At 50.2% G+C, this 13,263-nt stretch overlaps 2 protein-coding genes across 2 annotated transcripts in view; both read left to right on the top strand.

The window, feature by feature from the left end:
* The window catches only part of ATF6 (activating transcription factor 6), a 76,182-nt gene that overhangs the window by 47,379 nt on the left and 15,540 nt on the right, over positions 1–13,263 (top strand). The window lies entirely within an intron of this gene.
* LOC118612864 (proteasome activator complex subunit 3-like) lies at positions 1,765–5,254 on the top strand. The gene has a single exon (XM_036234723.1). It carries the CDS (start codon positions 1,765–1,767, stop codon positions 2,485–2,487), a length of 723 nt encoding a protein of 240 aa, XP_036090616.1. The 3' UTR covers positions 2,488–5,254.

The raw sequence follows: 13,263 nt of genomic DNA, 5'->3' as shown, positions 1-13,263 counted from the left end.
CCGGCATTGATTGTTCTTCTAAGTACATGTAAGCATAAAACTTGAAACATCGTATACTTCTAGTTTTACAACTACAGAACCAAAATAAGTGTATACATTAAATATAAACAATGTTACGAAGATAAAGTTGGAATCAGCATGACTGATGTGACAGGTCGTGTTTCTGTGGAAGTCGCTACTGACGAATGAAGGTGCTGCTGACTCTTCGGATGCGGGTCCTTTCGGGTCTCAATTACACGTGTCCATATTGCCGAGTCCTTCGCCATGATTCTCCCTCGGGTCTTCTCTATTCGGACCATTAAAGAAACCTTCGTTCTAGCTGATTAACAGTTTGGGAGAAGGAAGAGAAAGGATAATGGTACCTAATAGGCTCCTCTCTCTCATCAAGTAGAGCAGTGGTATGTGGCAGCACCCTACTCATAGAAAGTGTCATTGGGTGGCAGTCACAGTACGACCCAAAGTATGCTTATTATATCAATCATTTTATCAAAACGAATGCACACAAGTAATTATAGGGAGCTGAGGGGCTCTCATTTGGAAATTGCAGATCTAGAGGATTCATTGTTCACACAATATGTTCATCCGGGAATTTTGTAAGGAGGAAGCCATCGGTGTCTTGGGTGCGGAATCATTGACCAAAGCATTTAAAAAGTCAAGGATCTTGGACCCAGACATCAGTAGATTTTGTTAAAATCTACCATCTTAAGGACCCTTGAGAGTAGAAATCATTGTTTCCAAACTGCACCAACTGTGTAATTTGTAAGATAAAATGTGAACGTGATGGAGACGTGGCTGTTGCCAGAATGGGGTCTGCTCAGAAGCGCACTTTCCCGCCAAGGCAGCCGCAAACCGTCCCTCACCTGGGCCCTCTGCGACGCGGCCTGTGAATACTGACAGTCTGGGAATTTCAAGCCCGTTTTTTTGCTAACACTTCCGTTCAGCTCCGTAGCACAATTAGTCACCACTGCTTAAGTAACAAGATGGTTTGTCCAGAGTTCCCAGTTGTCCATTTCAGAGGGTGAAGGGGGACTTTGGCGCGTCGGTCAACAGCCGCCAAGCTTCACTGTGCCACCATGTGGGCGGGGGGGGGGGGGCGCCACACTCTGCCGCACTCGCCGTGGCTCTCCGGGCGGCAGCTGTCTCGCAGCGCTGTCTGCAGATGAGGACAGCGAAGCACGAGCGGCCCCGCGGGGCTGCGCGTCCACTGCGGGGCAGAGCCGCGGCCGGAACGCGGGGTCCGCCTCCCTCCACGCCACCCTTCCGCGTTCAGAGGGGTGCGTGGGTTAGATCTGGGGACCGATGTGGAGAATGCAGCTGCCAAAGGGCGTCTGTTCGCTCGCGGCCGTCGCGGCGGGAGCGTGCGGGAGGGAGAGCGGGTGCTTGTGACGCGGGAACCGGGCCCGGTGCGACAGGAGGCGCCTGGGGGCGGCGCGGGGTTCCTCCGGGTCGCATGGAAAGCCGTGGGGTGCGGGCGCCTTGGCAGCCGCTGTCGCCCTCCAGGAGGGCGTCGTGGCGGCCTCGGGGCTCCGCGCATTCGCCCCGCGGCGACCCCCGGCTCCGCGGCGGCGCGTGCGCGCGGCGGGGGGCGGCACCGCGGGGCTGCGCGGGGCGTGGCCCTGTGGCCGCGTGGGCCGCCGGGACCCGCGGCGTCACCCGCAGCGTCACCCGCGGCGTCACCCGCGGCGTCACCCGCGGCGTCACCACCCGCGGCGGCGGCGCGCGCGCCGTTGGGAGTTGGCCGACGCGCCCTGGTCGTCCTCAGGCATGGCCGCCCCGCGGGAGCTGGAGCAGGACGTGCGGGGCAAGGTGGACGCGTTCCGGGCCCGCATCGCGCAGGAGGCGGAGGAGCTGGTGTCCACCTTCTTCCCGCAGAAGCTGTGGGAGCTGGACTGCTGCGTGCAGGAGCTCCGCCTGCAGGACCTGGCGCGGATCCGCTCGGTGCCGGCCCTGGAGCCGCCCGCCGCGCCGGCCACCGCGGGCGACGGGCCCAGCCGGGACGCGGCGGGCAAGGCGGCCGCGCTGCTGCCCGGCGGCCCGGGCGCGCTGCTGCGCAGCAACCGGCACCTGGTGGAGCTGATCGAGCGCGTGAAGCCCGAGATCGAGCTGCTGCGGGAGAAGTGCAGCACCGTGCGCATGTGGGTGCAGCTGCTCATCCCCAAGGTGGAGGACGGCAACAACTTCGGGGTGTCCATCCAGGAGGACACGGTGGACCGGCTCTGGACCGTGGAGAGCACCGCGGCCTCCTACCTGCGCCGCTTCTCCACCTACTACAACACCCGGGCCAAGCTGGTGTCCAAGATCGTCAAGTACCCGCAGGTGGAGGACTACCGCCGCACGGTGGCCGAGGTGGACGAGAACGAGTACCTGAGCGTGCGCCAGATCCTGCTGCACGTGCGCAACCAGTACGCCACGCTGCACGACGTCATCCTCAAGAACCTCGAGAAGATCAAGACGCCGCGCAGCGCGGGCGCCGACAACCTGTACTGAGGCCGCACCTCGCTCCGGCCCCGCCGCGGCCGCCGTCCTGCAGCCGGGAGGCGGCGGGAGTGACTCAGCAGGTGACACGCGGCTGGAAGTGCGCGTTGCTGTCTAGTGAGAATTTCCTACCACTCATCCCCATCCCAAGGATCCTTTTGGTGTCGTTTTTACTTGATCTCGCTTTCGGGGAGAGGATAGGGACAAAGCATCTGGCGGAAGGTGGTCAGGTTGGCCGGGGAGGGAGGGCAGCCATTTTAACAAGCAGCTCTGTAGAGGAATGTTGGCGAGGATCCCCACCACTTCCGCGTTGGTGACGTTGATGGTCAGGGGTTACAAAAAACAACAACAAAAAAACCCCACTAAAGTTTAAAAGAAAGTTAAATGAAGCTTTTCCTTAGATTGTGCTGTATGTTATTTTGTCCAAACCTCGTAAACGCTCCTCTTACACCATCATCTGTTTTTTGCAAGGAAAGGGATTTAAAGGAATGTGTTTAGGTCGTTGTGTGCCTCCAGTGTAGCAGATGGAAATAAAACTTGATTTTAACATTTCACGGTGGCTAAGTGTGCTTATCTGAACTCTCGCTTTCAGACGGGTAGCGTCCTCCCCCTCCTCCTGGGACCCTGACCCTACTCTGACGCATAAGAAAACCAGCATCTAAGGAGTAATGTAGCTTAAACGCTGTGAAAAACGGACCTCCAAGGCTCCCCCGGAACAGAGAGGCATCCGTGGAAATGGCGGCCTTGCCCCCCCCCCCCATGGCGGCGTCTTCCAGCTCCCCGTACATGCAGTTCAGGGTTTCTTCTGCGCATCCATTTGTCTCCTAAGTCCCTGCGAAATCTTTCACGCTTCATGTAGTAGTGACTTTTTTCTCAATTGATTTTCATTTTCCTTTTTGTCATTTCCAGTTTTGTCTCTTAAGCTATTTCTCATAGGCCCTCATTCGCGTTTCTCTCTCACTTTTCGTGAGTCATTCTTTAAATCTAAAGACTCCAAAATGTGAGTGTGGGATTTCGCCTCCTGCCTGGCTTTGGCTGCCTCGCCGACGGGGAGCCCCTGGTGTCTTCTCAACAGTGACCACGCCGTCGGTGTTTTTCAGGCTCAGCATTTCTGCGTTTCATTCGCAGATAAGGTAGATTATTGTCCGGAGTCACCTTGCTTGCAACGTGGTGTGATGGATCCTTTCTCCATAATGGTTTGGTTCCTAATTGTCATACCTGATGGTAAAGATACTTAGCCAGCTGAAGTGTATTTCTTCAGAATCCCCTTTTCTCAATATTAGTATCATTTCAGGATCTTCCATCGCTTGTGGAAGTACTACAATACGGATTTGGAAAAAGCGTTAGTGGGAGGTACTTTTGATCCCTTGCACGGTTGAAAATCCCCATGTAACTTTCGATTCCCCCAAAACTGTATGCTCACAGCCTACTGTTGACCAGAAGAAGCCTTACCAATAACATACACAGTTGAATAACACATATTTTGCATGTTATGTACTATACTCTTACAATAGAGTAAGCTAAAGAAAAAATGTTACTAAGACAATCACAAGGAAGAAAACTACATTTACGGTACTGTACGTATTAGAAACAATCCGTTTGAGTGGACCCCACCGCCCCAGTCTCCGTTGCACCAAGGTCCGCTGCAGGGGAGGGGGCCGTTCTGTGCACAGCCGACGACAGCGTCGTCTTTTCTGGGCCAACGAGCTGTGCCCTGAATCCGTGGACTGCTTTTGAGACTATGCATACATAAGGTGTGGCCTTAATCTTTTAATGTATTTTATAGCAAACTTTCATGCAGTAAATTATTTTCTAAAATGAGTTTGTGGGAAAATTATGAGAGATTAAATTTCTTGTGAGGAATAAGAATGTATTTCACATGGAAATTTATTTTCCACATAATATAAGGCTGAAACAAGGTGCCCATGTAAGTGTCAGTATAGTGTCTATTACTCAAACACATTTATAGTTCTAACTTTTCTCCTTTTTGCCATATCTGGGTGAGGATATATTCTTTGCTATCAATGAAACTGCCTTCAGCTCTTGCTGTAGATGAGGTCAAACATGATTCTTTTATTCCTCCTAACTGATCCCGATCATCCTTCCCCGACTTTCCCAAAAATGCGAAGGCATTTTTGAATGAGACTTTCACCAAGAGTTTCTCTTCATCAGTGTGTTTTGGTTGCTGAGGGTGCAAACCAGTGTGAACCTTTATTGCAACGACTTGACTCTAAAAGTTGCTATAAAAACATTTCCTACTTAACAGCAAGAATCGTTTAAGATGTAAAGCAGATATGTTTTCTTTTGCATGTTTTTTAAAAAAGAAATATTCCTGAGCTTGAACTACAGCCTGTCCCTGCTGGGTAGCTTCCTCTCTCTGCTGTGGCCGCGCAGCCCGCCGGCGGCTCTGGGGTGCTGTCCGAGTCCCTGGCCTCTCTGCTTTTTTATTTTCCCTGTCTGTCCCACCTGAAGCACTGCACGGACCATATTTCTCCATGAAGAGGGTGAGTTAATTGGAGAAATACAATTCTGTTTGTCACCTTTGTTTTTTATTTTTATCCATAGTTATATCTAGAAAATGTCTCATAGTTGGGCCTGCCCTCGCTAAAATGGATATGAATATTTGTTTCTTATAACCCATATAGATTAGAAAGATTTGTAAGCTGGTTTAGTGGAAACTTTATTTTCAAAGTTAACTCCTGAAGAATGATACCAAGGTAAAACAAGTTTATTCTTTTGTTGGACATCTTGAAAAGCCTGGGGCTTTCAAATCTGACCTGAAAAAAACAACAACAGAAGATACTGCCTAGTAGAAGGACATCCATTCGCATTTGACATCCCCTCTCCAGAGTCCTGTCTCCCTGGTGTTAAATCTCGTTGGGGGAGTGAGACGAGAGCCAGGAGCGCTGATCAGTCCGCCGTGTGTGGCGCCGACTGACTGCGCGCAGGTGTGCCGTGCACAGCGTCGGGTCCGCACTAGCTTCATTTTTCAACCATAGTTAATCGCCTGAGGTTTAAGATCCCTCTTTCGAACATAAGATGACAGTCATCTTCTGCTTGTTCCTTTCACTCTTAAGCTGTAAAACCCCGTGCGGGATTGAAACTGGCCATCTCCGAGGCCAAGGTGTGCCGTAGACTAAGGAAATACGCATGGCCTTCGGAGTTAAAGATTTTTGGTATTTGCATTTTCTATGTTGTAACAATAGATCGAACTAAATTGGAACTGGAATGCTTTTATGAAGTCCCTACTTCTGCAAATATTAAGCCCTTTGTAATTTTCTCCTTTCTTGCAAATAGTTGCAAAAACTTTTATAAAAACTTTTATAGTAATCTATCTTAGGAACAGATGTCAAAACATTGTATCCAGTATAAATCATTTGCCTATTAGTATTTAAATCCCCTTTTTGGTTCCTTTTGAAAAAACAGCTGAATCGAGAGTATTTGTTTTGATGTTTTGTTCTTAAGCATTGGTTTTAAAACTTATTTTTGAATTAAATTTAGTTTAAGTCCTTTTTATAATTTCTGAAAGCTAACTCAAACTTTGCTGAAAACTCTCAAATTCGTAGATCTGGCTTTTAGAACTGAGTGAAATACTTTCTTAAACCATATGAATGATTTTTAGAAGAGGCTTAATTTTTAAAGTTCTTAAGCTTTGGAGCCTTGAGTTTTTTAAAATTACAGTATTTACAAATTCTTTGGGTGCTTAAAGCAACATTTTTAATAGTCTGTTGGGGTTTTCATATTTATGTAGAATTCTTACCAAGTGGCCTCAACCGTTAATAGGTAACTATGATAAATTGCTAATGCAGTATCTCAGTGCTCAGAAATTTAAAAATTAAATGGAGAGATCACCCATAACCCACGAAAATAAAATTATTGAACTGTACATGTGGGTTTCATTTATTTCAAAAGATACATGTATGTTTTTACATTGTTGCAACACGTCACCATAGTAGTGTGGAGGATAAACGGTTTATAGCCAAGTCCAGTCTTAACCAGTGTCATAATTCCGTGGGACTGACATCCGCAGACAGAGCCCCAGATGGGCCGCTTCGTCCTGTCTTCTCCGGGATCTGGGGGCCCTGGTGCTAGCTGGGCGCAGTGGGCCCGAGGCAGGGGTGTTGGCTGAAGTGCGGCCAAGAGCAGTCGGGAGCCAGGAGGACGTGCCTGGGGGACAGGGGGTGTGTGGATACCGAGATGAGGATTTTACTCTGCTGTTCAGTGGGGGCTCTGTGGGGGCCTTGGCGCTGTGCGTTAACTGCTCGTCGGTGTTGGCCGCCCGCCCCCCTCAGGAAAAGAGCATTTTCATTGCCTCTGCAGAACACACACGAGAAAGCAACGACGCCGCCCTGTCCCGACACGATGAGTCGCGCCTGCCTACGTGTTTCGGAACGGGTAGGAGGGAAGGAACCCTGCCTCCTCTGGCAACATTCAAATGTTTCTGAAAGATGCCATTGTGCACTGACATCAAGGCATTCGAAACACTTCCTGACCTTTTTAAGAAACAAAGCACTCAGTCAGTGGCAGGGACAGGTGCGGGGCCACCCTGCTCTCCCCGCGCCCCCGCCTGGTCATCCGCGGGGAGCAGAGCGAGGCCCGCAGAGCGGGCGGCCGGACGCGCGCCTGTGTTGTTTCTCTGCTTTCTCTATCCTGGTAAGTCTTCAGGTCCCTCAAGGTCGGCCGCAGACCTTGACAGGGAAGCTTCGTGATCCCAGGGGCTCAGGTTTAGCATTTTTAATTTAACGAATTCTCTCACAAAGAACGTCCGGCGTCATTTTTAGTTACTGGTAAAAAGCTGGAGAACAGGAACTGAACTTACAGTCAGAACTACACTCCTTTCACGATTCGGCCATTTATTTTGGCATTGTTAGTTGATCTGACTTTCACAAAGTTTTACAACATGATGTTGGAAGGAACATTTGCTTCAGCTGATACTAAGTGTAAGGCAGTTTGAAATTCTTGAGGACACACATAGTTTCCAGTTTAAATTTTTGATATGGAGAGACATAATTTTGCCTCGCTTTTGCAGATGAAGAAACTTAGACCCAGAGAGGTCTAACGCGTCACACGACTTGCGAGTGACAAGCACGGTCTGAGGGCCGTGGCCTTCTGCTTGCGGCGAGTGCCATTTTCCCTGAGCGACACCGCCTCCCCGAACCGTTAATGAGATGATGGTGAAAAGCCTTTTTCTAGAAATATGCAAGATAGTGGAATTCCAAACATATCTCTACAAAGTTACATTATGCTGTGACATTTAAGAGAAGTTGAAACGTTTCTAAACCAGCATGGGCTGTAGTATTCTTAATTAAAGATTATGTAAACAAATCTGAAATCTCTAAATTCATGGGATAACTGCTGTCATTTTGGTCACAGACGTGGCCCCAACTGAGCGGCGTGGAGGCCCAGGCCTCTCAGGCCCTGCAGGCCCCCGCATTTCTGCAGGTGGCACGGCTGCGCGTCTGGTGGTAGACCAGGGGGACACTGAGAGTCCGTCCCTTTCGCTTTTGAGTACGTGGCTTTAAAATCTCTTGCTGACCACCCAGCCGCATGTTCAGCACCAGAGAGCTGCCAAGTGGAGCTGTGGGGCCCCGCCTGAGCCTGCAGAAGGAAGATGGGGTGCAGGGGCGGGGGCCGTGTGTGTGTGGGGGGAGGCCTGTGGGGCGAGGCCCGTGGGGCTGCGCTGGGGGTCACCTTGGCTGCGAGTCCTGGCTGAGGTGTGTGCGCTGCCGTAAGACGCCCGGGGGGGTTGAAGACTCGGTATGAAGGAAAAGGTGACTCGTCTCCATTTTTGTGTGGGTCACAAGTTGAGCGGTCGCATTTCAGGTATTTCGGGTTAAGTAACATGCATTCCTGAAACTCGGGTCACCTGTTTATTTCCACCTCTTTCTCCTGCTCGCCGTGTCCTCGGGTGTTAGGCAGCCTCTCCCCGGGCTTGGGGTGAGCCTTGGAGCGGAACCAGACCCTCCTCTGCTGCCGTGTTTTGGGGAAAGGGTATTCTGTTAAGAGTAGACTGTAGGGAAGGTTTTCATTGGTTTGTCATGTGGTTCGTAGTACACAGTTGAGTCCAGGCCATTCAGAGGTGGTATGTCTGACATCGTAAGAAAATGGAGACACGCACCCAAGGATCTTCGTACCTGGACGAGAGGGTGCAGCTCCGGGGCGGGGGTGGGGGGGGGCCGAGCCCGCAGCCGGGAGGCTCCTCCCCCGGGAGCAGGCAGCGTCCGACGCCCACTGAGGGCCCCGCATGCTCTTCTTTGTGTTGTTGTGTACATGTCTGTCCTCTCCATACGTTTCCTGAGGATAGCGAGGGTTTTTAAATTTAGAAAGTTTACGAAGCGTTTTGAATTGAACTAAACTGACCTGGTTCAGAGTTAGACGCCAGCTCAGGCTTCTCACTCGACATTTTTTCGTATTCACATCCCACTATTATAACTGTCTTCCCCCCTCTTTAACCCCCCCCCCCATTTCCACCCATGACCTATGGATATTGCCATTTCCCCTTAAGGACGGGATCTCTGAGGGCGGGGCATCCCCTCCCCCACGCTCGTGGGGTGCACCCGGGGCCTGGCACCCCCCGGGTTGGCCCCTGGCTCCACTGGGGCGCGAGCCCAGGACCTTCTGCGTGTAGAGCAGACATGCTAGCGGCCACTCTGTGCAGGCTCCCCACTGTCAAACTGTTTCGAAGGGCTTCCGGCAGCTCTCCTTCAGTGTCCCAGTGGTTTCGTGGAGCCTGGCCCCGCGGCGGCAGCTGCAGGCTGGCGGCCCGCACCTGGTGCGGAAGCCCTGGCAGAACCTCGCCCTGCCCTCACCCGCACGGCACCGCGTCCCCTGAGGGCTTCCTGGCCCAGCCTTATGGAGAGAGAAGTCTGCAGTACCGGGCAGCCGCGAGCCTGGAACTTGTTTTTCAAAACCGACTCTTTGTGGTCATGAACTTCAGTGCCTCGCCCTCCCCGGTTTCTGCACTTAAAAGTGGAACATGAGTTTCTTAAATACATGAAAGTTACATCGTTCGTTAAGTACTTAAGAAGGCATTCTTTTAGATTTTACTGTTTCATTTGCCAGTAAATATAGAGACGTAAAACATTCCGGATAAAAGTTATTTCGTAAATCTTACGCAGTTTGAATGGAATTAAGTGTCGTGCGCTTAGCACACCCCACCGCATTCCGCTGCTTCTCTAGTATTGAACGTTTGCCTCGGCTTTTCCCCACGTTTTATGCTGTGAGACAAGCATATCATCGGACCCATCACCTCCGTGGTCCACAGCCGACTCTAGATCTCCCTCAGGCTCCCGTCCAGAGCTGCAGACGTCTGACAGCCGGTGTGCCTGCTCTGCTCGCAAGTCATTGACTGATGGAGGGGAAACCCTCTTAGCCATTTTTACAAGCCTCCTGAGCTAAGGGCCGATATTTTCAATAAGAAGCCAATAAGTCGAGTATATTTTTTGCATTTAAACCCCACATACTGCATTGTATCATCAGAAGTCTGAAGACCGAACAGTACGGTAGGAAGAATAAAACATCATTTGTAAGTGTAATTTCTGTTCATACTTGAAAAGGAAGATTAAGAGTATTGGCAACAAATGAAGTCAAAATAGCTTGATTAGAGCAAGTAAATAATTGTGGGTTATTAAAAGAACAGCACCTTAATTTTATTGTACGTGCTAAGTTTTTGCTTTGCAAATATACACAGAGACAGAAACTTATCCATTACCTGAGACATGCTCATCCCGTAAGTTTTATGCAAAACTATTTTATACCCATAAGAAAATTAAAAAATTAAAAAATGTTTGAAAATTGAAAACAAAACTGAAAAAAGCAGAGGCTGTGGGAATTATAGAAAGAAATATTATTCATTCCTTTTAGCTCTTCCATTCCTAATCAGAAATCACTTAAATGTATTTAAAAGTTCTCCCTAGAAAATAAATTTGAGATTTTTTAATATTTCATAGCAGTGCTGTTTGGTTTTAAAATTTGAACATTTTATAAACATGTTTATACAAGACGCAGACTGTTCCTTTTAATGAATTAGTGCTAGAATATAGTTATTCCTTTAATTATTTAGTCTTTTTGAAACTTCACTGATTTCTAAACTAATTACTCTGAAATTAGTTCGGAAAGTTTTACCTACTGGCTGGTTTATTTTCTTAGATACGGTTTTGATCCCTTCTCAGTAATTTCGAGGAGCAGTATTATTTCATCAAATCATCCAGTTGTACCAGTGTGTTGCTTAAAGTATCCTGAGGATTTATCGATCAGTTATTTTGTTGCAGTAGGATGTACTTTGAATTTTAAGGGTTCTTCTCTCTCAAGGCCCCCCATGGGAAGAGACTTTATTGGTGTGGTTCAGATGAAACTGGACTTTTTTGCTCGCCTTTTTTTAAAGATCGGTTTTGGCATGGTGAGACATCCAAAGGAATACAGATCCCAAACCTCAATAGCTTGATGAGTAGCGTGGGCTTTATGGAGGTCTCTCGGAGAGGCTGCAAAGGAAGGACAAACGGCAGAGGGCAAAACACCTCGCCCGCTCCGTCCCACCCTCCAGAGCCCCTGCCCCACCCGGGGCCTTACGCTCTCGAGTCCCCGCCCCCAACTCGAGTCCCCGCCCCATGCTCCACAGTCCCCGCCCCCAACTCGAGTCCCCGCCCCATGCTCCACAGTCCCCGCCCCCAACTCGAGTCCCCGCCCCACGCGCCACAGTCCCCGCCCCCAACTCGAGTCCCCGCCCCACGCTCTACAGTGGCAGCCTCTCCTGTCACACACAGGCCGCGGCTCAGGGCGTCCTCTTACCCATCTCCTCTACCCTTCCCGTCCACAGCCGTTTTCCCTGCTGATCACTCTCGCCCTCCTTATTCGGCTTGCTCAGCTGCCCCCCTCGCCTGTCCCCCGGTCCTCACCACGCCGAGTCCTCCAGCAGCGCTCAGAAGCAGCCCTTAGGAAGGGCGCGGGAGAGAGTGGGCAGAGAGCGGGTATCTGAGTACTTGTGCTTCGGTTATTTCCCCGTCATCTTTTAAAGGAAAGGAAGGGGGACACGAGGGTGTTTTCTCCTCTAGGCTCTGTTCGCGGAGAACAGGCTGGTGGTTGGCACCAGCGTTTGTGGGCAGGAGCGGGGAGAGGCCACGACGGAGGAGGCCAGACCGGAAAGCGCCACGTGACGGGGCCTCCGTGTCCAGGCTGAGCCGGCAGTCGTGAGGGCCCGTCTCAGCCGCGGGCTCAGCAGTGGACAGTGGCCCTCGCCTTGGTGTGGAAGGGGGTGAACCCCGACCGGCACCGACCTCCGTGCTCAGGCCACGCGCTGCATCTGCTCACGGATTTCTATGGCTGCAAATATTCCGGTCTTTTAGAAACATCGAAAACAAATTGTAGTGCTTTCTAGGTCCCAGTCACTGTTCCAGGTGCTTTGAGGGGTCAACTCATGTAATCTTTACCAGCGATAAATATTGAACAGTCGGTACGGTTACTGTCCCTCCCAGGTTCCCAACAGGGGAGACAAGGCCCAGGGAGAGGAAGGCGCTGGCTCTCACGCACAGCACCGTGGGAACACGCACGCACCCGGGCCCCGCAGCCTGAGGCGGCTCTTGCACGAGTTCACCCCATTCCTGTAGCGTTTGCTGAGAACTTTGAAACAGTATTTTCTCGTTTCAACCCAGCATTTTCCCCATTTTTTCCAACAAAAATAATTCTCTTAGAAAGCTATATTTAACTTGTTCCTTGAAGTGTTTTCTAACCATCTCTTTCCTCAGGAAACTTGCTGACTCGGTTTGCTGCAGCCTCAGCCCTCCCCGTTCTCCCATGGCTTCTTTGGGGAGCACATCTGTGGGATGCAATTTAGTGTTCAGGAAACTTGCTTCCCACCAGTAGTCCTGAGTAAAGTGAATTTCTAAAACGAAGCATCTGTAAACGTTATCTCTGACAGACTCCCACATGGCGCAGCTCTTTATGCGTTTAGTGTTGCTCCTTTTCATTAATAAGACATTTTTCATGCTGGCGTGCTGTTGGTACTCAACAAATTGTGATTGATGACAAGTTTCAGGGGTCCTCACTTCTGTCCCTGAAGCACACCCTGTCCATCCAGCCTTTGAAAAAGCTCCGCATCGCAGCCGAGAACGTTTTGAACTTTGGTCCACTCGGGTTACTGAATGAGGTCATGCAGGGTCAGAGACTGCCCGGCCCTCTGGCTCCCGGAAGCATGTGTGTGTTTCCGTGTACTTCATTTAATCACATAACTTGTGCGTTCCTTTGCCAGCCTTTGGGGTAGGGCCAAGACCTTTTCTCGAGGCCAGACCCACGAGCTTTCCAGGTTGACTTTCTTGCATGAACCACACGCAGTGCATCGACTGTAATTTCCGGTACCAGTTACAGTTAAACCAGGAAGAGGGCTCGGAGAGGCCCGTTCAGCAGTCTGAATGCAGGCGCCAGGGCCCTGTCACCAGTCTTCTGTGGTTGTCCTGCAGTGAGGGAAAAAATAATTTTAGCTCATTCGCTTTTATGAAATCTTGCTGTTTCTTCACACTGTATTTCATCAGTTTGTATGATATTTTGTTAAGTTACACAACTACACTAACAAATAGAAACAGCAAAAGTAGTTTTAGAAAATAAACACAACTCAGCTAGTCCTGAAGGCTCCATGGGCTGTGGGCGTTGGTCAGTGGGTTTTAGAGGGCATGTGAAGGGTCATTTAAGCTAGCAAGTCAGTGTAAATTGAGGTTGGTTTCTCTCCACCCAACATGTAGAATCCACATCTTACACACTTGGCAGGACTTGAGGTTCATGATGAGTCGCCATCACGGC

This window comes from Rousettus aegyptiacus, unplaced genomic scaffold (assembly GCF_014176215.1).
Source record: "Rousettus aegyptiacus isolate mRouAeg1 unplaced genomic scaffold, mRouAeg1.p scaffold_m13_p_17, whole genome shotgun sequence".
Taxonomy (NCBI): Eukaryota; Metazoa; Chordata; class Mammalia; order Chiroptera; family Pteropodidae; genus Rousettus; species Rousettus aegyptiacus.
Note: the sequence above shows the minus strand (reverse complement) of the source record. Positions and strands in the feature narration are given on the sequence as shown.

Excerpts from the sequence above, each read along its gene's own strand:
- LOC118612864 (XM_036234723.1), top strand. The coding sequence starts at position 1,765 with ATGGCCGCCCCGCGGGAGCTGGAGCAGGACGTGCGGGGCAAGGTGGAC.